At 45.7% G+C, this 26,288-nt stretch overlaps 1 protein-coding gene across 13 annotated transcripts in view; it reads left to right on the forward strand.

Annotated features, from left to right (window-relative positions):
* The window catches only part of rufy3 (RUN and FYVE domain containing 3), a 70,360-nt gene that overhangs the window by 42,478 nt on the left and 1,594 nt on the right, over positions 1–26,288 (forward strand). For 8 of the 13 annotated variants that reach the window (XM_069925554.1, XM_069925561.1, XM_069925557.1 and 5 more), the window contains 14 exons: positions 2,168–2,232; positions 5,608–5,673; positions 6,702–6,771; positions 7,277–7,378; positions 7,737–7,853; positions 8,744–8,911; positions 10,258–10,355; positions 14,913–15,032; positions 16,878–16,980; positions 21,495–21,580; positions 23,519–23,546; positions 23,635–23,697; positions 23,876–23,949; positions 25,073–26,119. In XM_069925554.1, the coding sequence (XP_069781655.1) occupies positions 2,168–2,232; positions 5,608–5,673; positions 6,702–6,771; positions 7,277–7,378; positions 7,737–7,853; positions 8,744–8,911; positions 10,258–10,355; positions 14,913–15,032; positions 16,878–16,980; positions 21,495–21,580; positions 23,519–23,546; positions 23,635–23,697; positions 23,876–23,949; positions 25,073–25,157 (1,245 nt within the window). In that variant the 3' untranslated portion in view covers positions 25,158–26,119. Of the gene's footprint in view, positions 1–2,167; positions 2,233–5,607; positions 5,674–6,701; positions 6,772–7,276; positions 7,379–7,736; positions 7,854–8,743; positions 8,912–10,257; positions 10,356–13,167; positions 14,752–14,912; positions 15,033–16,877; positions 16,981–21,494; positions 21,581–23,518; positions 23,547–23,634; positions 23,698–23,875; positions 23,950–25,072; positions 26,120–26,288 lie in introns of those variants that run through there. The other 5 variants (XM_069925555.1, XM_069925568.1, XM_069925565.1 and 2 more) reach the window with 3 other exon arrangements.

Here is a 26,288-nt window from a genome sequence, read left to right on the forward strand (position 1 = left end):
ACCATCCCACTAACCTCTAAATCCAATATATTATCCTTCACAATTTCCACCACTTGGATTCTGATCCCACCATCTGACACATCTCCCCTCTCCACTTTCTGCAGGGACCACTCCCTCTGGATCTCCCTTTTCCACTCATTACTTCCACTAATCATCCCCTTGGTACGTACCCCTGCGACCACAATAAATGCTGCACTTGCACCCACACTTCCTCCCTCACCACTGTTTGGGGGCCCCCAAACAGAGGTGAAACAAGACCAGCAGGGATTATCTACCGCATCTGGTGTTCCCGTAATGTCCTCCACTATCTTGGAGAGGCTGGATGCAGACTGGGAGATCGTTTCATTGAGCACTTTCACATTGCTGCAATAACATGGACTTTGCAGTATCCATTAATTTCAGCACCAACATGTCTGTCTGTGGCCTCATGCACTGCCAAATCGAAGGGTACCCATAAATTGGAGGAACAACAACTAATATTTTGTCTGGCACTCTCTAACTAGATGGTGTTAAAATTAACTTCTCCAATTTCTATTAAACCCTCCTCAAAGTCTCTCTCTTTTCTGACCCTTTGCTTCCTTTCTCCATTCAGGGAGCTACCCCTCTCCCGCCATCACTTCCAGGCTTTTTTCTCTTTTACCCTCTCACCTGTATCCACCTATGACTTCTTACCCATTAGACTGTGAACCTCCCTACCCCATCACACCACCTTTTTATCCAGATGCCTGCCTGTTTTTACTTGTACCTGACAAAAGATTCAGGCCTGAAACACTGGATACCTTTTACATCCTGTAGGTGCTGTGTGACCTGCTGGGTTTCTCCAGCACTTTTGCACATGACCCTGGTGAACTTCCTCTGCGCCACTTCCTTTCTCAGTAAAGAGACCAGAACTGCACTGGTACTGGCCTGTACAGTTGCAACAGAAGTTCCGTGCTCTTAAATTTAATCTCTCTGCAGTGAAGGAAAATGTTCCATTTGCCTTGATTATCTGTTGCACCTGCAAACCAACCTTTTGCGATTTGAGTCAAAGCACTCCTGGGTTCCTCAGCAGTGACCTTCTGAATGCTTCCAGCATTTCCCATTTTTGTCTCAACAAATGTTTTGTCTGCTCATTACTACAGTGATTAATTAGTTGAATGCCATTTTTCATTTTGCCTAACTAAATGCACCCAGTTCTGCCGGACTGAAGTTCCGCAAGGACCAATGGTAGGCCAGGCTAGCAGGCGATGCCTGCGTGAAGGGGGTTTATGGTTCAGTCACGTTCCAAAGCTGGCAGCGTGCAGATGTGCTCCTTTCGCACATGTTTGAGGAGCTGCCTCGACCTCCACTCCCAGTCCCTGGGATTTTGGATCACTTCCTGCCAGGAGGAGCAATTTTACGTTCATAGAATTGTTTCATTTAGAAAGTGGCCCTTTGTCTCATTAGCTGTATGCAGACCATCGCTGCCTATTTCTAATAACACATGCCTGCATTAATTCCATGTCCATTGGTGCCCTCATTTAAGTACCTGTCTAGTTGCCTCTTGAATATTGTTCTTGCCTCCACCATCTCCTATGGCTGCTCAGTCCAGACACTGACTAAACTGTGTGAAACATTTACCCTTTCAGATCGCCTATAAACCTCCTCCCTTGTATCAGTGTCCCCTCTCGCTTTGTGCCAAATTTATCCCCTCTTGGGAAACAGCTCTTGTGAATACCTGATCTGTACCTCCGCTTGATTTTCTGTACCTCTATCACGTGACCTCTTGGTCTCCAGGGAAAACGAGACCATGACTTTCCAATCTCTCCTGTTAGCTCAAGCTCGACAGTCCAGCAAACATCTTTGTCAATAATTTCTGCCCCTCTCCCTTGTTTAATTGCAACCTTCCTGTAGTGTGGTGACCAGAACTGTACACAGATACTATGTGTGGTGACAAGAATCGTACACAATACTGTGTGTGGAGGCCAGAGCTGAGCAGAAAAGTGCGTGCGGCCTGATCAGTGTTTTGTAGAACAGTGGCATGATGCTACTCGTACTGTATGCCTTCACCATCCTGTCTAGCTGTATCACTACTTTTGGGGAACAACTTGCAGATACCACCGGTGTCTCTGCTGTGTAACACTTCCCAGGGCTCTGCCATTCACAGTGACGAACCCACTGTTGTAATCTGCGTTCTGTTGCATTTTAGGTTGGTGTGATTGACTTCTCTCTCTACTTGAAAGATGGAGGTCACAGCAGTAAAAGCTCAGAAGGGTGCGTATCCTTGCCCAGCGTTACGCCTTCACAATGCCTGTCCAGTCAAAGTCCAGGAGGCTGTCTAACTCCACACCTTCCACCTCAGTCGGTGGATTGTATTTCAGCTGTTGCGATGCAGGCCGATGTACAGGATGATCCCAGAACAACAGTCAGCTCGATGGCCGGAATGTGTGGAATTCTCATGGAGAAACACTGTAATTAGTCGTAGACGTAGAGCTGAACAGCTGATAAACAGGCCCTTCAGCCCGACTCATCCATGTTGACCTGAACTGGTCCTATTTGGCCCATATCCCTCCAAATCTTTTTGATCATGTACCTGCCCAAATGTCTTTCAAGTGTTGTAATTTACCCCACCCCCCACCTTTCTTCCACCTAATCTGGCAGCTTGCTCCATATATCCACCATTCTCTTTGTCCAGTGTTGCCCCTCAGGTAGATTTCCAGTCTCTCTCTCTTCCCCACCCCCCCCCCCCCAAACACTTTAAACCAATCCCCTCTAGTTTTAGACACTCCTACCCCAGAAAAAAATACTTTCACAGTTTATCTTATCCATGCCCCTCCTGATTTTATAAACCTCAGTGAGGTTCCCCCCCCACCCCCCCCTCAATCTTCAGCATTCCAGGGAGAAGTTCCAGCTTATCCAGTCTCTTGTAACTCAAGGCCTCCCATCCCGTAATATCCTTGTAAATCTCTTCTGCCCCCTTTCCAGCTCAATGACATACTTCCTGTTGCTGGGTGACCAGAACTGCGCACATACTGCAAGTGTGTAACATTGGCCAACAGTGGCAAAATGCCCAAAACATTTTTGGTGTCAAAATGGTTTTTTTTTTAAAAAGTGGGTTGCTTCATTGATTCTTGGAACTAAAGGTGCAAGGAACGGATTTTAAGCTGAGAGCATTGATGTCTGTAAGCCATTTGTATCTGGACATAGAAGGACTTGCATTCTTGTAGCACCTTTTCTCCCTCTGGTATGTTGACTTGCTTTATAACTTCTTGATGTGTAGTGCCAACTTCCAAAGACCAATGACATTGGTTAATTGGAAGGTAATTGGGAGATTTCTCCCCACCCCTGCCATCTACTGCTTCAACATAGAACATTAGAGCACAGACCCTTCAGCCCACAATATTATGCTGACCTGTTTAAACCTACTCCACAGCAATCTAAACCTTCCCTCCCACCCATAACCCTCCATTTTTCTTACATCCATATGCCTAATTAAGAGTCTTTTAAATGTATTAGCCTCTACCCCAAAACACCCCCCCCCCCCCCCCCCACAACCCAGCAATGCATTCTAGGCACCTAACTTACCTCTGACAACTCCCCTCCACTCACCTTAAACAGATGTCCTCTGGTATTTGCTATTGGCACCCCAGAAAAAAAAAAGCTGTCCACTCTATCCAAGGCCCTCCTAATCTTGTATACATCTATTAAGTCACTTCTCACCCTTTGTCGCTCCAGTGAGAAAAGCCCTAGCTCTGTAAACCTTGCTTCATAAGACTTGTTCTATAATGCAGGCACCATTCTGGTGAATGTCTGCACCTTCTCTAAAGCATCTACGTCCTCCCAAATAATAAGGCGACCAGAAATGAACAATATACCAAGTGTGGTCTAACCAGAGTTTTATAGAGTTGCAACATTTCCTCGGGGCTCTTGAAATTAATTCCCTGACTAATGAAGGCCACCATACCATAAACCTTAACTACCCTATCAAGCAGTGCAGCAATTTATGGATTTGGACTCCAAGTTCCCTTATTCTTCCTCACTGTTGAGAATCCTGCCATTAATCACATACTTTGCCTTCAAGTTTAAACTTCTAAAGTGCATCACTTCACACTTAACCGGATTGAACCCCATCTGCCACTTATCTGCTCAACTGCATCCTATCTATGTATATCGACAACCTTCTACCGTAGAACAATACAGCACAGAAACAGGCCCTTTGGCCATTCTAGTCCATGCCAAATTATTATTCTCCCTCGTCCCACTGACCTGCACCCCGACTATAGCCCTCCATACCCCTCCAATCCATGTACCTGTCCAAATTCTTAAAAGCTAAAATTGAGCCCGCATTCACCGCTTCAGCTGGCAACTTGTTTCATACTCCCACCTCTCTCTGTATGAAGAATTTCCCTCAAAATCTTTCCTCTTTCACCCTTAACACATGTCTTCTGGTTTATATCTCACCTACCATCAGTGGAAAAAGCCTACTTACATTTATTCTTTCTACGCGCCTCATAATTTTAAATACCTCAATCAAATCGCCTTCATCTATGCTCCAGGGAATAAAGTCCTAACATGTAACTCGGTTCCTGAAGTCCAGACAACATCCTAGTAAATCTCTGCACTCTTTCAATCTTATTGATATCTTTCCTGTAGTTAGGTGACCAAAACTGCACACATTATTCCAAATTTGGCCTCACCAATGTCTTATACAATTTTACCATAACATCCCAACTCTGATATGCAATTCTTTAAATTTATGAAGGCCAATATGCCAAAATCTCCCTTTACTACCTGTGACACCACTTTAAGGAAATTATGTATCTATTCCCAGATCCCTCTGTTCTACCACACTCCTCAATGAATACTCTGTATTCCTTTCTTGATTTTTCCTTCCAAAATGCAACACCTCACACTTGCCTGCATTAAATGCCATCTGCCATTTTTTTAGCCCATTTTTCCAGCTGGTCCAGATCCCTCTGCAAGCTTTGAAAGCCTTCCTCACTGTCCACAATGCCTCCAATCTTAGTGTCATCTGTAAATTTGCTGATCCAATTTACCAGATTATCAGCCAGATCATTGATATAGATGATAAACAACAATGGTCCCAGCACCGATCCCTGGGGCACAATATCCAACAACCTTTATCATCTGCATACATACTGACCCACCCTTCCTCTTCATCATCCAAGCCATTTTTAAAGATCACAAAGAGTACTGATCATGCAGTCCTGGATGGTCAGGGTTGATGTTAAGCTCGCTCGAGCTAGTGGAGAGCCCCGTCACCCTCTCAACTTGTCCTTGCAGGAGGTGAGTCACTCACCATATCATACCCACCCTCTCAATTTGCCACAGCACAGAAACGAGCCCTTCGGCCCTCTAATCTGTAACACACTGCCTCTTCCCATCAACCTGGACCTTAGTCCTCCATACCCCTCTTATCCATATACCTATCCAATCTTTTAAATGTTGAAATTGAACCTGCATCCACCGCTTCTGCTGGCAGCTGGTTCCACACTCCCATCACCCTCCAACGTTCTCCTCAGACATCTCACCTTTCATCCTAAACCATGTACTTTTTTTTTCCAATTTTTTTTTAAACAGAGAATCTCTCAACCTATTAAATTAGGGTATGTCTTGTTCTTGAAACAGGGATGGACAGATTACTGCCATTTTGGACCAAAAGAATTACGTGGAGGAGTTGAACCGACACCTGAGGTATGAACAGGGTTTACAGGACGGGGTGTAGACAAAGGCAGCATTGAAGCTTGTTTCTTTTTGCTGCACATTTTTTTTTTGTCATGGTTTAAGATACTTCCCCAGTGAATCTGCCAAGATGGTGTACTCTCTGAACCCAGAACTGGGGGGCGGGAGGGTAGGAGACGGTCTGTTCAGGGAAGAGGTTTGGGGAGCAGGCCCCAGAGAATTCTTCACAGCTGTGGTGGCACTTGGTAGTAATCTTCAGGGAGAGAATACTCAGGCCATTAACATGAGACAATGATAAATCCTACAAGGAATTCGGGGGAGATTTAAGAATGTGAGACTCATTCCCTGCAGAGAGGTCAAGGGGAATGGCAGAGACTGGATTAAGGGGCTGGAGTGAAAGGTGCTGGCTGCCCACCCTATCTGTGCCTCTTGTATACCTCTATTATCTCTAATCTTTCATCGCTCCAAAGAAAAAAAGACCCAGTTCTGTCAACTCTGCTTCATTAGACAATCCAAGCAACGTCCCAGTAAATTTCTGTACCCTCTCCAAAGTATCAATATCCTTCCTGTACTGAGGCGACCAGAACTGAACACAATATTCCAATTGAGATCTCAATCCCCTGATGAGTGAATACTGCCTTAACCTGCATTGAGGAAATATGGACCTGGACCCCAAGTTCCCTGTGTTCTTCCACACTGTTGTGAACTGTGTACTCACTTCAGGTCTGACCTTCATGATTCGCAGTGAGTTTGATCTTCCAAAGAAATGGGAAGACTGTCCTTGGTGTTAGGCACAGACCCAGTAGGCAGAGTGAATGAATGAAAAGCTCTTTATCACACGATAGTGCTGTATATTAGATGCAAGTGGTATTTGCTGCAGCTTCACAATTATGTGGAACACAATTTAAGTTTAAAAAAGAAACCAAAGACAAATACAAAGTGAAGGCAAAAAAAGTCAGTGTCTGGTCATGCAAAAAATGTGCTGGCAGTCATTAATAGCCTTGTCTGCTGTAACGATTCTATGTTGTTATTGTTTGTAGCTCCACTGTAAATAATCTCCAAGCAAAAGTGGATGCGTTGGAAAAGTCAAACACAAAGCTTACGGAAGAGGTTGGTATTTTCAACCCCCTCCAAACAATGAATGGCAGTGTGTGAAAGGGAAGAGGGAGTACCTGCCTGGGGTTACTCTCTCCAGAGGCATGGGTCTGGTGTGTTAGACTGGGCAGTGAAGCTGTGGTTCTGCAAGCTGCTGGCATTATTCAGTCATGGTGAAATGAAACTACGCATCCTCTACCTTATCCTGTGTTACCGAGTTCTCCAGCATCAGCTCAAGTGAATCCATGGCGTGTGGCAAGGGTTATGTGATCTAACTGGCTCCCCACCTCACACCTCCCACCTCCTTCACCCACTTCTCCACACCTTGGGCAGACTCTGGAAGTGTGCCTCCTGCTGGCCATCTGCCCAAGGCTATGCTCTTACCTCCCCTCTGGAGTGCAGAGGATGTCTGTATGGATCCAAACCCCACACTGCGACCTGAATCCCTGAGACCACTGAAGGGTTGTGTACTGGAATGGTGGAAGCTAATGGTTACCTGTTCTCTCCTTCCATCCTTCAGCTGGCCGTTGCCAACAATCGTATCATAACACTGCAGGAGGAGACGGAACGGATAAAGCAGGAGAATGCCTTCCAACTAGAATCCACCTGGAAGAAGATGGAGGTAGGTTTGGGACACAAGGATGTTCCCCCATTTGGTGGAGAGCCTTTTCTTTGATGTCCCCACATTGCGCTTTAGCAACTGAAGATTTTGGTCGTAGATTGATGCATCGCGGCCATTGATCCCACTTTATTTCTCCCTGCACTCCTACTGACTCTCCCCAGTCCTCTACCCTTCACCCATGAATGGGGGGCAGGGGGAGATAAGATTACAGTGGGTGATGAAACCACTGACGTGCACGTCTTTGTGATGTGGGAGGAGCTGTTCGTGGAGAGCGTGCAAACTACACAGACAGCGCCGGATATCAGGATCAAAAATGGGTCTCCTGGCTCCACCACTGTGACGCAGCTTTCCCTGGCAGGTGTCAAAAGCGGATGGAAGCGCCGAGGGGCCAGTGCAGAGACCAAGCCGGCAGTTTGTGGAGGAAGTGGACACTGAGACCAGGAAGCAGCTCAAGGAGGAGACACAGCTCAGGCTGGTAGGTCCTGGAGAGGGGTGTTTCAAACCCTCGGTTAATCCTCTCTCTGGAGCATGGCTCCATGATCCCCACTCCATGTGAATGATGGGTGGCAGCATTTCCAGAAGCTCCTTGTGGTGTGTCATTGGGGATCATTTAAGAGACTCTTAGACAGACACGTGGATGAAAGGAAAATAGAGGATTATGGGGTAGGGAGGGTATAATTTTTTTTTGGAAGGGATATGAGTTGGCACAACATTGAGGGCTGAAGGGCCCATACTATGCTGTATTGTTCAATGTAAGAGTATTTATTCCCCGTCCCCAGGAAACCATCCATAAACACTACAGTAAAATTCTAGCACCATAGTGGTCAGGTGTTACTGTTAATACTCAAATACACTTTCAATTCACTTATTTAAGTGAGATGTAGGACTCTAAGGTATCAGGGGACCCAGTAAGTTTAAAGGCAGCGCCAAAATAGGAGCAGCTAAGATTCAAGAAACCACAACCAGTAGCACTCGGTGAGACACAGTCCAGGCCTTCAGCCCATAATATTGTGCCGACTTGCGTAAACCTCCACAACAATCTAACACTTTCCCAACCTCACACCCATAACACTCTTTTATTTCTTTCATCCATGTGCCTGACCCTATTGCACCAGCTTCCACCACCATCCCCATTAATGTTTTCCAGGCACCCACTACTCTCCGTGGAGGGAAGAAATGGACCTCTGATGTCTCCCTTAAACTTTCCTCCACTCATCATAAACAGATGTCATGTGGTATTTGTCACTGTTGCCCCAGGAAAAGGTGCTGGCGGAGTGGGGGAAGGCTGTAGGGTTTTGATAGCCGCTCCTTTCCTGGACTCTGGCTTGGGGTGCGAACTTTGTCTGACAAATGTGTCTGTTCCAGGATGTGGAGGAGGAGTTGGAGGTGCAGATTGGAATGAAGCAGGAAATGGAATTGGCCATGAAGATGCTGGAGAAGGACATCTGTGACAAGCAGGACTTGCTGGTGGCGTTCCGTCAACAACTTGATGAAATCCAGGGTCTCAACCAGGAGCTGTCCCAGAAGGTCCAGGTGAGGAGATGAACACAGAACCATACTGCACAGTCCCTTCGGTCCACAATGCGGTGCTGACTCATGGAAACCTACTGACAGCAAACCAGACTTGGTCCCACAATGTAGCAGATGGTGAAGCACTGGGTGCCAGCAGTAGGCAGCCAAACACTGTCCAACCTCCTCCATTCGACCCAGACTGACGCCCTTCAGAATTGGGACCTTTCCTATTTGAAACCCATGTAGAGGATAGGCTACAGAAGGTGGAGTGGTACAGCACAGGGGCAGGCCCTTTGGCCCATGTTTATGTGCCAGACAAGATGCACCTTTAAACTGGCACAGAGCAAAGATAAGGAGCATGGCAGGTGGGGGAAGGGATGGGTGGGGGAGGGGAAGCGGCACAAGGAAGGGAGGTGGCAGGAGGAGGTGGGGAAGAGGATGGGGATGGGATGAAGGGGCTGGATAGAGGTTGCAGGAAGGAAGGAGGGCGAGGAGGGGAAGGGGGTGAGGGGGAGGGGGCAAGGAGAAGTTGAGGGGAGGAGGGGGGATGTTGCGGTAGGAGGGGAAGGGGATGGGGAGGATGGGGAATGAGGGGTGGGTGGCACAGCTGCCTCACTAGGGATGGACTGAGCTCACAGAACCCATGGCTTGGGCAGCATCAGAGAAGGAAGCTGAGGCAGCGGGGAAACTTCAAACCAAGGCTGTAGATCAGGGCTCCATCTGTCTTCGTGGACTGTCCTGGAAGCTCTGGGGCTCAGAGGAGCAGGTTCCTGTGGAGTGACAGCATCTCACCAAATCAGTCACATCCCCTGAGCTGGGGAACTCTATTGGAGCACTAGCATTGAATCACAGAGAGCCATGCAGCCCATCAAATCAGTCACATCCCCTGAGCTGGGGAACTCTATTGGAGCACTAGCATTGAATCACAGAGAGCCATGCATATCGAGGCTCGCCAAACCCTTGCGCCAATGGTCTGCTTGACAACGGCTCTATCTGTCTCTGAGTTCTAGACAGTGATCACCTCCATGAGTTAAGCTCGATCCTTGGCTCACCGTTAGATTTAAGAAGCCCCTTTTAATCGCACAATAACCCTCCCTCCCCATCCCCACTCACCCTCCATCCATGAGGTCTCATCCTGTGGGTCCTGGGTCTGTAAGAGGTTTGTGTGTTGGGGGGGGTGCTGATCAAGGAGGTGGGGTTGGGGGCCAGCTGTGGAGGGAGCGGGTTCAGGAAACTGATCTGGGGATCATTGTGGTTGGTCCGAGCCGGAGGGGTGGGGGAGGGGGTGGTGGTGAGAGAAGGGAGGTTGGAGCTCTGGGGGAAGTGGTGAAGCAGAGCTGTGATCTCCCTTCTGCTTGTTTCTACAGGGCTCCAACAATGTGATCCGACAGAAGAACGAGATCATCACTTGCTTGGAGGAAAAAGCCGCCCAGATGAGTTCCACCATCAAACAGCTTGAACAGAGGTACCTCAGCAGAGCAAGGGTTGGTGGCTTCTGGCTGGGATGTCCCAGCTCTGGGGGAGAAAGCTTTTCACCAGGAGGTCCCAGCTTTGGGGGAGAGGGAGGGGGTTTCTCACTGCAGATCCTAGTTCTAGATAAGCAGGAGGGGGTTTTCTTGCTGGGTCCCAGCTCTGAGGGAGGAAGTGGAGGGTTTTTCCCATTGGGAGGTCCCAGCTCTGGGGGAGTTGGGGGGGGGGGGGGGGTTGTTGAAACTTCCCTCTGGGAGGTCCCAACTCTGCTTCATGCTTACTATAACTTTAATCCAAGGTGGGAGTCAGCTGGCCTGAAAGTGTACCCTCCCTCCAGAAACATCTGCACAGTGGTGTGTGTGGGAAGACCTCAGAATGTATCTGCCTCCCTTCTGTGACCCCAGTGAGAGGGGTCAGTTTCTGCTGTGCCAGAGCTAAGGGGCATCGCCTCTCCGTCCCTCCCTGTCCCTGTAGATGGGAGTGTGGAGGGGGTGCACCCAGATCCCAACTCCAGACTTTCTGTGGTATCACCTCCATCATCAAGTTACGTAGCACATAACGGGCCCTTCAGTTCAATTTGTCCTTGCTGACCAAGTTGGCATTCTGGGCTAGTCCCATTTGCTTGCATGTAGTCTGTCTCCTTCTGAGCTCTTCCTGTTCCTGTATCTAGTAAGCGGTGTAATTCTACCTGATTCAGTAGCTCCCTGTGGCCACTCGGACTAGGTGCCTACCACTCTCTGTGGAAAAATTGACCATCAGCTCTTTCTTAAATCTCTCCCCTCACCTGCAATGGATCAACCCATCGCCTGTGTGCATTCACTTCATCCATCCCCCCTTGTATATAAGGGTAACCCTTACCTCTAGAAGATCCCCCTCAGCCTGCCATACTCCATGTAATAAAATCCCTCTCCTGATAACTTGATCTCTTTGGTCCCAATGACCTCCTGGTGGGTGCTCTCTGTATACCTCTTCCCCCAAATGTTGTTGTTCCTCCTATACCTGGTGTAAGTTAGCTTTACCTTTCCCCAGAAATCTCACTTTCCCCCCACCCCACCAGCTATCTGTTTTGTCCCAGGCTGCTGACCTTTGAACAACTCACTTTGCCTCACTAAATATATTTAAGACCCAAATTAGATTTTTTGCATTGTAGAGGAATTAAGGGCTTTGGGAAAAAGGCAGATAGGTGGAGATGGGGCCACAGTCGGATTAGCTATGATCTTGTGAAGTGAAAGATCAGATTTGATGGGCTGAATAGCCTTGACCTGCTCCTAGTTTTTCTGTTTCCCCTGCAGAGCATCTCCCACAAGTGAGCTGGAGGGAATTTACTTCAAAGGAGAAAACAAAATGCAGCCATTGAGCTAGGGGAGATCTGGGCTACAGATCACAGCATTTAAGAACCACCACAAAAAACCAAAGCCATTTTGCCCAACGAGTCCCTGCCCCTCAGTCCCTTCTCCCCTTACTTCATTTCCCTGTTGTCTCTCTCACACAAGCTCATCAATTCCCGTTTGATTCTCCAGTTTCCTCCCACCCTCCAAAATGGTAGGTAGGCTAGTTGGGTGTAAGTGGGCAGCATGGGGTTCAATGGCCAGAATTAGCTTTGACTGTGCTGTAAATAAATTCAAATTTGCCGTTAACCTGCTCGGGGAGATGGAGATGGATGTGGGAGGAAACCGGAGCACTCACGCCATCACTGGGAGAATGAGAAAACTCCACACAAACTGCAATGGAGTTCAGGATAGAACCCAGTTCTCTGGGAGTGTGAGGCAGCAGATCCATTGGTTGCACTGGACAGCCTCTGCTTTCATACATTTTTACAAGATGCTTTTGCTGGCAATAATCCACTACGAGTTGCAGATGGATTCTTGATTCTAATCCCTTGGGTAGCTCTGTGACATTGGGATCTAAATGATCACACCTTCTCACATTGCAACATATAAAAACATCCCTTGAGGTAGGATTGCAGCAGATAAATGGTGATGTTTTGCAAGCAGATCATTTAGACATCTCATACCTAGAACAATAAAGAAGGCACAAAAGTGCAGAGCTCCACAGAGAGATCTGTATGGGAGCAAAGGCAGCATAATTTTACAGTTTTGAGGTTCCTTCAAAGTAGAGCCATCATTTACTTGCTGTCTGTTTAAACGAGTCCATTTGAACTGCACACCTCTAATCTGGGCTCATTACAGGGCTTTTACTGATGAGCATCAGGCAGAGTTTAATCCTGCACTGACTGCATTCTTCTGAGAATTGTGATGTACAAATGATGTCTATAGACACAGCCGCTTGCTGATGTACACGTGGGCAATAAGGGGGAAGTCATCTCCATAGTGACTGTTTGTGCAGGGTTGTGGTAGTCCTTCTCAGAAGTGTTACACATCTGGGATGCCTCTCTTCCCCCACTTTCCTGGACTATTCCACACACCTCTGTGCTGGGAGAGAATTAGCTCTAAAGCTACTGAGGGTAGTAGGGGAAAGGAGCGTGCTGGTTTGAATTGATAGCTTTGTAAAGAAAGGACTGTGTGCGCGTCTGTGCCTGTATGTTTGCATGTGTCTTACTCTGTGCGTTTGTGTGCAAGTGCAGTTATCTCTGTGGATGTGTTTGTAGAATATCTGGGGCTCTGATGTGCATGGGTTATATTGACCATGTTTTGCCCTGAAGATCGTAATGGACTAATGAAACTGCTGTTCACTTTCTTTCCCCCTTTTTCCCCTTTTCCTTCCATTTCCCTCCTCTTTGGACTTTGCCAATGTTTTCATCCACCTGCCTTCCTCTCCTGACCCTGTTGCATACTTCTGATAAAAAGTGAAAATGATTTGGTGAAACAAGCTAAAAGTCTAAATATTGCAGCTGGGAAGCTTGTGCAGAGACAATAGGCACTGAGTGAAGAAAACCTGTTTGGCCCTGGTTTTTACCATCGGAAAACGGTTAAAAGTTGTGGTTACAGTTTGTAGTGAAGCATGTAGCTTTTTCCCAATTAAAAGTCAGCTACAGTAGTTGATTTTTTATTATAATATTTGAATAATTCATGTTTCACTTGTGGCTCTTTTAGCCGCGATTTCCATGGGCTGGTTTCTCTCCAGTGGGATGAGCAGTGTGCGTTTCTCAAGAATTCCTTGTTTCTTCGAATTGGAAACTTTGTGTCAGTTTGGATGGTTTAAGGATTCAAATTTCAGATTTATTGTCTGAATCAGTGAAGATTCATTCTGAGTGGGTCGGCATGGGTAATTTGATATAAATATTATGGATTAAAGCCAGATCATTGAGAAAGATATGCATAGTGATATCTTCTTGCCCCTTGCCCTCTTATTACCTTTTGCATTTATTCCTGAAAAAAGATTTATACACTTTCTCTGGAAGAGTTTAAAATGATCTCTTCTGCTTTCCTTGATGTTTGTGTTGGAAACTTGAGGCCTTGATGGCAATAGTGCGACAGCTTGGCTTTGGGTAGTTGCCGGATCAGGTTTAGGTGTATCGTAGGGGGTTTCAGAGAGTGGGAAATCACTGGCAGTGGTGATTTGTACTGTGGTTTTGCTTTGCTGTGACATGAAGGCCATTCCGAGCAGAGTCACAGTATTAGATTCTGCCAGGGTGGACAGTAGTATTTACAAACCATAAAAAGTTGGAAGGGAGAGTTGAGTGAGACATGGGTTGTAAGAATATTGGAATATTGCAGGAGAGAGGGGAAAGGCCACAGATGACTGTGGGCACTCTGTAGCAGTTTGGATTGTATAGAGGGTGATTCATTGCTGGGTCAGGGCTATTGTGGCAGGGGGGGGGGGGTACTTGCTCTTCTTCTTGGAGCTGATCTGCATTGAATGGTTTCTCCCACTCCAGAATTCACTGCTCGGCTGGAGGAGAACACACGACCATGAGCAGATCTTGCTCTAAAAACCTGTGCTAAATTTTGCAAATGAAAAGCTGCTTGAATTTTGACCCCTCCCTTCCCCATTGCCTGAGTACTTCCCCGAGTACTTCTGTGTTGCAAAAGATCAAATCCCCAGAGAGCTCTTTGAAATCTGGCAGCCAACAACAGCATCTGATGAAAGTGAGGTCCTGGTGGGGAAATGCAGCCCCAACTCAGAGGTACGCAGCATTTGGGGAATGAATTATGAAGCATATAGAGAGATGGAGGATTTGGCTTTTGAAGCACCCAAGTGTCTGCTAACTAGGAATACAGTGTGCAACCAATGTACACTTTGGCACTCTGCTGATCACAGTTGTATTTAATTTAGAGTGAATGTTTCAATGGGGAAATCTTGGAGTGAATTTCAGTGCAATGATACATTTTGGGTGGGGGAAAAGGTGTCAAAAATAAATTTTGTTAATTAACCATCAATATTGTGAACTGTGTGGTAATAAATCAAAATAAAACTTGGAAAGAAAACCATCTCTTTGCCTCAATCCCCATGTCTCATGTTCTGTGGTATGATTTGAGCCATTATTGTTTTGAGTGATCTCTCCCCATCCTTGCCCTGCCCTCTTCCTTGCCCTGCCTCCTCCACCATGGCTTTTTTGTTGTTATCACAAACTCATGTGGCTCACATCCAGATTGCGCCGGGCACAGGAATGCTGCCTCTCGGCGGAGGAGGACAACAGACTCTTCAAGCAGGACTTCGGTGAAAAGATTGCCAGCCTGCAGCAAGAGGTGGATCTCCTGATCAGACAACGGTGGGTGCTGTGCAGAGTGGGTGTGTCCTGGGTAAACTTGTACCTCTCACTTTGTTCGTTTTAGATTGGTCACAGTGTTTGAGCTACCGAAAGAAAACAGACACACACCGAGAGCACTTCAGTTTATACAAATCTTTATTACTAAATCTAAAGCTGAATTCAAACTACAATATGCAAGGCCTTCCCAATTATACTTATCCACACCTGGACTGGTACCAACTGCCGAAGCGAGGCAACGATCGCACACTTGTAGTAGGTTGTCTGGGCGCCGGTAGCAGCTTCTCCACCTCCCCCGACCGGGACGTTGGTTGGAGTCTAGAAGTTCTTCTTGCTGAGATGTTGCCACCTCTCGGAGAGTCTGAAACTTCAGCAGTGGGACCATGGCTTGTATTACCCAAAAATTGCTTACTCGTAGCCCATCACCCTGCATAAATGATTTACTTATCTTCAAGGTCTCCTGAAAGTCTGCGACCAACAAAAGACAACTGCATCTCTGGGCCTCATGGTGTAAATTAGATTATGTCTTCTGATTCAACTGCATCCCTGGGCCCCATGATGGAATTTAGATTATGTCATCTGATTCACATGTATACATTCTTGCATAAGCTGGTCTAAATCCTCCATTACAGGGTGTCTCACCGGATACCGTGCAACTAGCTTTGTGCAAGTAGATGAGAGTTCATAGTCACATGCCCTAAAATTCTGTGATAGAGGTTGTTTACAAGCATCTCATACAGAGTTCAACAAGTAAGATGCAGTATAAGGGTGAAGAGTTACTGGGAGACATCATTTGGGATAGAACAAAGACTAAATAATTTGATTATTTTGGGACTCATTCATGAGCAGGAAAGACACTGTCCTTGAACCTGGTATTGTGTGATCTCACACTCGTGAATCTTCTCCCTAATGGGAGGTGTGTGAAAGAGTATGGCTGCGGTGGAATGGGATATGTTGGCTGTTTTTCCAAGGCAGCTGGAGCTCTAAATAGAGGCGAGGGGGTCCGAGCCATTTTCACCACCCTTTCATTTCTTGAAGTCTTGGGTGGAGCAGTTCTTGAATCAGATACACTCAGAGGCGTTTAGACATTTAAAGGCAAGCCAGAGAAGGATTCAGTCCCAATGTTAGTTCATGGATTAGTGTAGATGGGCAAACCGTGGGGTGCGGGAGGTGCTCAGCAGGTTGAGCAGTATCCATGAGGAGAAATGGTCAGTCAACGTTTCGGGATGGGTCCCTTTGCTGAGATAAAAGTTAAAAGGGGCTGATGATGTTTGTATGAAGGGGAAAGAAGCTGGGGCAGAGGTGAGAAGGTATTGAACAGAAGATGTGAGAGGTGGGGAGATCACTGCTGGCGGGAGGGGGAGTTAGATTGAAAAATAAGAGATAGAAACAGTGGAGTTGGGGGTTCCCTAAACTTGAAAAAAAAATAATATTCATGCTGTTAGTTTTAAGGCTGTCCAGAAGGAATATGATGCATTGTTTCTCCAGGTTACTTTTAGTTTCATCCTGGCGATAGTTGAGGCCTAGGACAGGCATGTCTGTGGAAATGGTGAGGGGAATTGAGGTGGTCGACTGCTGGGAGTTCCAGCTCAGACCCACAGTCAGAACGCAGGTGTTTGGCAAAGTGGTCAGTGCTTGGCGAAGGGGTAGGTGCAGCTGGTGTAAGGAGTGGCCACTGATGAGGTGGGTACATTATGACTGGCACAAGTCAAAGACCCACCACTGGCTTCCTTCCTCATCTCTGCATTGCAGCCACCTTGTGCCAAAGGCCAAACCCACTGGTTTTGACCAAGCAGTGGTTAACCAAAGCAAGTGGAGGTAACGTCTGATCTACTGCTCTCTCCTCAGGGCCCAGTTACAAATGTGTTTAAGGGAGCAGAAACTGAGTTCACATGTTGGATCAGAAGCACAGGCAAGGAACTATAGTCAAGAAATGGAATGTGTCATGAAGGTGAGTGAACAAGCTGGATTGACAGGGTTATCATGAGTGCATGATGGGTCTGGGACTGTACCTGCTGGAGTTTAGAAGAATGAAGGGGGAATCACATTGAAACCTATCAAATACTAAAAGGCCTGGATAGGGTGGATATAGGAACATAGGAAGTAGGAACAGGAGTAGGCCAAAAATGGCCCATCGAGCCTGCTCCGCCATTCAATACGATCATGGCTGATCTAATTTATGACCTAACTCCACCTACCTGCCTTCTCCCCATATCCCCTAATTCCTCTTGGAGGATGTTTCCTATGATGAGGGAGTCTGGGTCCGGAGGTCACAGCCTCAGAATACAGAAACATCACTTTAGTGCAGAGAAGAGATTTTTTCACCCAGAGGGAGGTGAATCTGTGAAATTTGTTGCAACTGACAGCAGTGGAGGCCAAGTCATTTATATTTAAGAATGAGGTTTTGATTAGGGAGGGAATCAGGGGCTACAAGGAGAAGATATGGGAATGGGTTGAAAAGATAGTAAATCAGCTATGATGAAGTGGTTGGGCAGAGTCGATGGGCTGAATGGCCTAATTCCACATCAATTTGTTGTGGTCTGAAAAATGGCATGAACTTCAAATTCACTGCATTCAGGCAATCTCTTTTTGGCAAGAATTTAATGAGTTATTACAAATAATCTCTCTGTAAACAAAATTAAAGTGTGGGAGACAGGAGGAATTATTGTGGAACCTTTGGTTTAAAAGCACGTCAAAGCACCTATAGAAGTTGCCATCACCCCTCAAGCCTGCTCCCCACCAATTTGACATTCCTGGTCCCTGCTCCTGCCCTCTATTTATCCTTTCCTTCCTGGATAGAAATCTACCCATCTCAGTCTTTGACAAGCCCTCCTGAAGGGAGACATCTTCCCTCACTTCAGTCTTAAAAGGGTGGCATCTGATTCAGAGAGAATGCCTCTGTGTTTTGGACTATTGTATGGGTTGGAACAGTCTTATGGGAGAGGCCAGGTAAATGCAAAGAATCAGGCAAGCGTCAGGATTGCCTCTCATTTCTCTGATCATAAATCTTTCCTTGTTAAATTATTCCTGAACTCTCTCTTCATAGATCTTTATGCCTGTGCAGATTCAATTTTGCCACATATTTCAGCGCCAAGATGTTTAATAAGTGGAGAGGTCCACATAAAATGAAACTAATTTTTTTCCCTGGATAGAGCACCAGCCATTGTGCTGTTTCTAATCTTTCCCCTCTGCCTGACCTGTCATTCAGTAGGATTGTGGTTTATCCTGTGTCTCAACCACATCCTCTGCTTGATTCCCATATTCTCCGAATCCTTCGGTATCCAAAGGTTTATTGATTTCAGCACTGATGCCTGACCAAAGCCCTTAGGGAATCAATTCCAATGGTTCACAACTCTGCAGAAAGATGTTACTGTTCTCTTAATGCAGACTGTGCTGTGCATTTTTTAAATTATTGGTATGACAAGGGTGGATAGGGGCTTGTTCATGGAATTTCCCTATTCTCATCTCATTCTGAAGGTTTTCTCCAAACACCTTGCAGGATAATCGCTGCATTCTTTCCCAGCTTTGTCATAAATTGGTGAGAGACATGGATCTGGTGTTGCCCAAACTACACTCTGAGAGAGGGCAGATTTTTAACCACGACATTAATAAATAATTTTTAAAAAACAAATACATTAAACGTTTAAGCTCAGTCTTAGTTCACATCTTGTGCAGAAGAAGAAAAACCTGATCACTAAAAGCAGTCTGATGGCACCTAGGGCACTGGAGAAAAAGGCCTTTTGTTTAAATATGAATGTTTTAATTCAGAGATACAGCATGGTAACAAGCCCCTCAGCCTACATTGCCCAAGTACACCCACACGGTCATGGGAAGAATGTACTGACACCTTACAGGCAGCACCAGATTTGAACTCTGCTCTCTGGTGCTGTAATAGCATTGCACTGACTGCTGCCCTAACTATCCTGCCTTGTGTCAAAATGGTACCGAGAAAAAGGCCAGAGATCACCATCTTTGGATATAACTAAACTAGGAAGCGTATTGAAAAGGTGTAACAGGGACTGGAAGACTTGGACTTAATTGTTTGTCTTGTGTACCAAGATGCCATGAATAGCTTTGCTTTGTCTGCTATCCAGACAAGTCAGCCCGTAAGTATGCCAGATATGGCAATAACAAAACAAAAGTGAGGGTGTCGTGTTACAGTAAATCGGAGTGTACGGTGTAGAGAAAAATACTGATAAATCTGTGCAAGGATCTACTCTTTAACCAGTGAGAGGTCCATTTAAGAGCCTGATAATTGCCTCTTAAAGCTGTCCTTGAATCTGGAGGTTATGTATCTTCTTTCCAACAGAAAGGTTGAGAAGAGAGTGTGACTGGGTGAGATGCGTTCTTTATGTCGGCAGCTTTCCAGACAGCAAGAGGTGTAGATGGAGAGGAGCGGGGTTTGAGTGATGGACTGAGCTGCATTCACAACTCTGCAGTTTCCTCTGGTATGGAAAGGCTGGGACTGTTTACCCTGGAGTGTAGAAGGCTGAGGGGGGAATTCATAGAGGTTTATAAAATCATGAGGACGTCAAGCGCTGAAGAGCTGGCTCTGAATGGGCAACTAAAGCGGCATCATCTGCAAAGAGTAGTTCACGGACAAGTTGCTCTTGTGTCTTGGTGTGAGCTTGCAGGCGCCTCAGATTGAAGAGACTGCCATCCGTGTGGTACCGGATGTAAACAGCGTCTTCATTGTTGAGGTCTTTCATGGCTTGTTTCAGCATCATGCTGAAGAAGATTGAAAAGAGGGTTGGTGCGAGAACGCAGCCTTGCTTTGGTTTTCATGCAGTTGGATAACCATGTTGAGGAACTTTGGGGGGCATCCGAGGCGCTCTAGTATTTGCCAAAGCCCTTTCCTACTCACGGTGTCGAAGGCTTTGGTAAGGTCAACAAAGGTGATGTAGAGTCCTTTGTTTTGTTCTCTGCACTTTTCTTGGAGCTGTCTGAGGGCAAACTGCCAAAATGTTTGGCCTGGAAGTCAGCCTGAAGAAAACTGAGGTCCTCCATCAGCCAGCTCCCCACCATGACTACCAGCCCCCCCACATTTCCATCGGGCACACAAAACTCAAAATGGTCAACCAGTTTACCTATCTCGGCTGCACCATTTCATCGGATGCAAGGAACGACAACGAGTTAGACAACAGACTCGCCAAGGCAAATCGCGCCTTTGGAAGACTACACAAAAGAGTCTGGAAAAACAACCAACTGAAAAACCTCACAAAGATTAGCGTATACAGAGCCGTTGTCACACCCACATGCCTGTTCGGCTCCGAATCATGGGTCCTCTACCGGCATCACCTACGGCTCCTAGAACGCTTCCACCAGCGTTGTCTCCGCTCCATCCTCAACATTCATTGGAGCGACTTCATCACCAACATCGAAGTACTCAAGATGACAGAGGCCGACAGCATTGAATCCACGCTGCTGAAGATCCAACTGCGCTGGGTAGGTCACGTCTCCAGAATGGAGGACCATCGCCTTCCCAAGATCATGTTATATGGCGAGCTCTCCACTGGCCACCGAGATTGAGGTGCACAAAGAAGAGGTACAAGGACTGCCTAAAGAAATCTCTTGGTGCCTGCCACATTGACCACTGCCAGTGGGCTGATATCGCCTCAAACCGTGCATCTTGGCGCCTCACAGTTTGCCGGGCAGCAACCTCCTTTGAAGAAGACTGCAGAGCCCACCTGACAAAAGACAAAGGGGTAAAAACCCAACACCCAACCCCAACCAACCAATTTTCCCTTGCAACCACTGCAACCGTGTCTGCCTGTCCCGCATCGGACTTGTCAGCCACAAACGAACCTGCAGCTGACTTGGACATTACCCCTCCATTAATCTTCGTCTGCGAAGCCAAGCCAAAGAAGAAGAAAAGAAAAGAAGATAAAATCATGAGTGGTATAGATAAGGTGGATGCTCTGTCCTTTTACCCATGAAATGGGAGTCTAAAACTAGGGGGCATTGATACAAGGTAAAAGATTTAAAGGGGCCTTGACTTATTTTTCCCAGGCAGAGAGGGTGAGTTGAATGAGCTGAGTGGGTAGAGGCACGGACAGTTACTATGTTAAAGTGACTCATGGATACGAAAGGTTCAGGCAAATGGGTCTAGCTCAGGAAAGCACCTTGGTCAGCATGTATGAGTTGGACCAAAGGGCCTGTTTCCATGCTTTATATCATCGTAAAGGCTAAACCCAAGAGTGTTGCCCAGAATAGAGATTTTACTCTATCCTAGAAGTGGGATTCAAACTTAAAACCATTTGGATCTGAGGCAAGAGTGCAACAGACTTGAGCCACTGGTGAGGTTGTCTCTTCCTGTGCACCCACATGATTATATTATCATCGTGTAACCATCCTGCATTCACCAGTCAGTGCATTTTTGTACTCTTACTTTGAAGTGTGACTCTCTGCTAGCTACTAATTATTTTATTGGGGTGGGGGGTGGATATCTTTGTTGTAACATTATAGGAGTTGGAAGAGCTTCAAGAAGAAAACCTTCGACTCCGTCAAGTAGCACAGAACCCAGCTCTCAACGGATCCCACAGAGCAATCAGGTATTTTAACTCTCATTACATAGCAGCATCAAATATTTTGTTTCAGATCTCTACAAAACTCTGGAATATTGGGTTCAATCTAGACGCCTCTTTACAGGAAAGATATAGAGGATGCAGAATTTTATCACGACGTTGCTTGGATTGGGGACCATATCTAATGAAGATTGATAGAGCCCGGGCATTTCTCTTTGGAGTGACAAAGCATGATAGGTGACTTGGAAGTCTACAAGATTGAGGGGTTTAGGATAGGGTGGACAGCCAGCACTCTTTTCCTTGTGCGACAATACCAAATACCAGAGGACATCTGTTTAAGGAGACATCAGAGGTATGTTTTATTTTTACACAGAATGTTGGGTGAGTGGAATTCATTACCGGGGTGGTGCTGGAGGCTGGTACAATAGGGATTTTTAAAAGACACTTAGATAGGCGCATAGATGTGTGAAAAATAGAGGATTATGGATGTAATGAGGGAAAGATTGAATTGTGTAGTAGGTTTACATAGGTCGGCACAACATCGTGGGCTGAAAGGCCTGTACTGTGTTGGAATGTTTAGGATTTATATTGTATTGCAGAATACAGGCCCTTGTGCTGACCTTGATGCCAATTCAAACTGCACATGTCTCTTTACCTCTCCATTCCCTGCCTGATCATGTGTCTGTCTAAATGCCTCTTAGACACTGCCATTGTATCTGCTTCCACCACCTCCTCTGGCACCCGGTTCCAGCCACCCACTTCTGAGCATGCATATCTATGTATATAGATAAGAGATTTAAAAAAATCACGACCTGTGTATCTCCTTTAAACCTCCCCTCTCACCCTAATTGATTCCCCTCTCATGATTGATATTTCCACCCTAGGAAACAAGTCACCATCTATCTCTGCCTCTCATCATTTTATAAACTTCTACCAGGTCTCCCCTTGGACTCCAATGCTCTATAGAATAAACAACCCAAGATTGACGAGCCTCACCTTGTAGTTAATGCTCTCTAGTCCAAGCAACATCCTGTTCATTATTAAGATCTGATGTTTGAAGTTAGTATTTTCGTGCACTTCATTTTTTTTTAAAGTGTTGGGATGAATTAATGAACAGAAATTGAATGTGGAGGGAATCTCAGGGCATACTAAATCATAAAAGGAACAGATTGGGTGAATGCACAGCTTTTGCCTAGAGAAGGGGATTCAGAGCTAGAGGACAAAGGTTTAAGGTGAGGGGGAGGGGAAGAGATTTAACAGAGACCTGAGGGGTATCATGTTTACACACAGGGTGATGGGTGTATGGAACGGGCTGTTGGGAGGAGATGGTTGAGGCAGGTACCATTGCAATGTTTAAGAAACGTTTGAACAGATACATGGGAAGGATGGATTGAGAGGGAAATGGGTCAAATATGGTGTGAGTGCAACATTTTGGACAGCATGGGCACACTTGTTTCCACACTTGTGTGGCTCTGACGGTATCATGTCAGTTCCTCCAATCCCTCTCTCCCCAGCAAGAGCTTTGTGAGTTGCCGATTAAAGTTGATGGAGAGAAGTATTTATATCGATATATGCATATGGACATATGCCAAAGTCCACAGATAGACTCATGAAAATATTTTGTTAAAATTCTTAAGTTCTTTAGCACACAGTGAAGGTGGACTTTATTGGTGTGCTAGGAGCTGAACACTTTAAGCAGATTGCTGTTCTTGTCTGGTCAGTATACAGCATTATCATGACTGTGTTGAGAATCTGCATAGAATAAACCTGCTGTGCTTCATGATGACCCAAAATACCCACAAACAATAAATCCAATTGTACGTCCTCTCTACTCTCCCTCGCTTTTTTAATCTCGTTTTCCAAACTCCCCTCTACCTCTTGCCCTTTCTTCCTGTAATTTCATTGGTTTGATATGTATTTCATAAAATAACAATGGTCATAATGTTTCCTTTTCCATATCTTTAGGTCAAGTTCAAAAATGGAGGCAAGAATTGTAAGTTCATAGTATTTTCTTTTATGTAATCTCGCTTTACACCAATTTTTCAGAAAGCGGTTTCTAATCATTGCCTTGTCTGTCACAGGAGAGTGAAGAGAATGTGATTTGCAAACTCTGCCAAGAGGCAGCCTCATTAACCAGGCCCAAGGTATAGTACGGACTTGCAATCCATCGACAAGCATCTCCTTAGCCCTCTTCCCCCTCGTCACTTCTCACCTTTTTGCTTTTATCCTCCCACCTGTATCCACCAATTACCTCTTGTCTGTTAGCTTGTACTCCTCCCTGCACACCACACCCCCCCTCATTCCCATTCCTTTTTTATTTAGGTTTTGTACCTTGACAAAGATCCCAGGCCTGAAACAGTGGTTTCCCTTTACTACTTTTGGATTCTGCATGACCAGCTGAGTTTCTCTAGTGTATTTGTGTATTGCACTTAACACCAGCATCTGCAGAGTTTCTTGTTTAGCGTGCATCTCAGCCTGCTTGCCTATAACTCATCCTTGCTCGCACACGTTCTTGATCTGTGGATGACTACTTCAATAGAACATTTCAAATCTCCCAAGACCTCAGTCCCTTTCTATCCCCTTTAAATTCCTCCAGAATTGTGCTGCATCTTGGAATTTAATGCAGAAAAGAGAGGTTCTGCACTTTGGGAGGACAAATCTGGTGTGGCACAGTTAGTGCAACGCTATTACAGGGCCAGTGACCTGGGTTTGAATCCGATGCTCTCTGTAAGGAGTTTGTATGTTCTCCTCGTGACCGGCATGGTTTTCTTTGGGTGCTCCGGTTTCCTCCCACCCTCCAAACCGTATGGGGTTGGCAGGTTAGTTGGGCAGCATGGGTTTTTGTGGGCCAGAAACACCTACTATGTTGTATAACCAAAATTTTAAAGAGTAATTAAAACTTGCAGGGAAGAAGAGGGATCAGGGAATACAAATATAATTCCTTGAAAGTGGCGTCACCAGTAGATTGGGTCAAAAAGAGAGCTTTGGTACATTGGCTTAGTTGGAATGTTATGTTGAATTTGTATAAAACATTGGGTGAAGCCAAATTTTAAATATTGTATGCAGGTTTGTCCCCTACCGACAGGAAAGGTAACAATAAGATCAAAATGATGCTGGGACTTGAAGAGCTGAACAAGTTAGGATCATTCCCAGGAATGTTTTTTTTAAAAAAATGATGGTGGAGGAAGAGAATCTTTATTTTAAAAAAATTATTAAATCACAAAGGGCATGGATAATGTGAATGATCATGGTCCTTTTCCTAAGATAGGGGAGTCTGAGGTGAGGAGGCAAGTTTATTTTTGTACAGAGGGTGGCAGATGAGTGGAATATACCATCGTTTAAAAGACAACTAGGTAGGTGCATGGATAGGAAAAAGCTAGAGCTACATGGGCTGAACATTGGCAAATAGGACAAGCTTAGTTGAAAGGACATGTCAGGCTGAAGGGCTTGTAGCAGCTCTGCCACAGTCCCTTCTCTATCCTCCCATGAGTGTAAACAGTGGCTTTATTTTCTTTGCAGAAACGATGTGGCAATTGTCAAGGTGTCTTCTGCAGTGCGTGTGCTGTCTGTGAATTGCCACTGCCATCCTCCCTCCAGCCAGTGAGTGTGTGCAAGCCTTGCCACAAGACACTGTTACAGCAGTACTCGACACCACCCTGACATCTGTTTGTCATCGGCGGCGTGAAGTATTGGACCAATCAGTGTGCCATTTCCCTCAATAGAAATCTATTTTGACATGTCATTGGGTGATGTGCTGGTACCCTTATCAATGTAAACAATCTACTTGGGCATTGCTGTTATATGGGCCATTAATGGTGCAATCCAGAGATCTGGAAGTTGAATGTTCCTGATCAGATTAGTTCAGTTTGGTCCAACTTTGAACCCTATCAGATGAGGCCTGACTTCCCTTAGGCAAGCCCATGGAGGTGTAGTCAAGAAGATCAGCTTGCCCATATCAATGAGAGTGTTACTGAAGGACCAGGCTTTCTATTATTGTTCTTCCCTTTTAGAACAAATGTGAATTTCAGAGGTGCTCCAAGACTCCATTGCAGTCTTTAAACATCCTCAGGTAGGCTGGCCTTGTCTGCTGCAAAATAATCATCATCTTGTCCTTGGTAAAACCAGGAGGCTTTTGGCAAAGGAATAAAACAACTAACTCAGGCATCCAATATCAATCTATTGCTGCCTGTTGCGAGTGTAATCAGATAAGATTTGTATAATGTTCAAGGTGAGGTTTAAAGTTGTACTACCTCAAAATGTGCTCCGTTTAAATCAGATCAGACAGGATCTTGATGGTTCCTCCATTTTTACAAGATTTAAACAGTGACCAAATAGAGCTTGATACTTTAATAATCAACCATTTTTCTTCTAGTAGCTATTAATGGCACTTGTTTAACTCAAGTACTTTATTTAAAAAAACTGGACATTTTTTTTAACTAGGAAATTTGCACTGTAATTCAGGCATGAGTGGGGGAAGACCTGAATAATTCATAGTTGCTTGTTCACCTACTGTCTGGGTTCAACTGGATATTTACTGTCTGAATAAACATTTCTTTGTGCACATAACTGTGGGTTAGAGTGGTTTCTACACTGGAAGATCCTGTTATGTCCTTATCAAGGCCAAAAAAAAACTGGCTTTGAATGTGGAACGTAGTATTGCAACTCCAGCCAGAGGGGAGGTGGTCTCCTGGGCTTTAGTTTTCAAACATTACACCAGTGGATTTTGCTAGCAGGT

The sequence above is a fragment of the Narcine bancroftii genome, chromosome 3 (assembly GCF_036971445.1).
Source record: "Narcine bancroftii isolate sNarBan1 chromosome 3, sNarBan1.hap1, whole genome shotgun sequence".
Lineage (NCBI taxonomy): Eukaryota > Metazoa > Chordata > Chondrichthyes > Torpediniformes > Narcinidae > Narcine > Narcine bancroftii.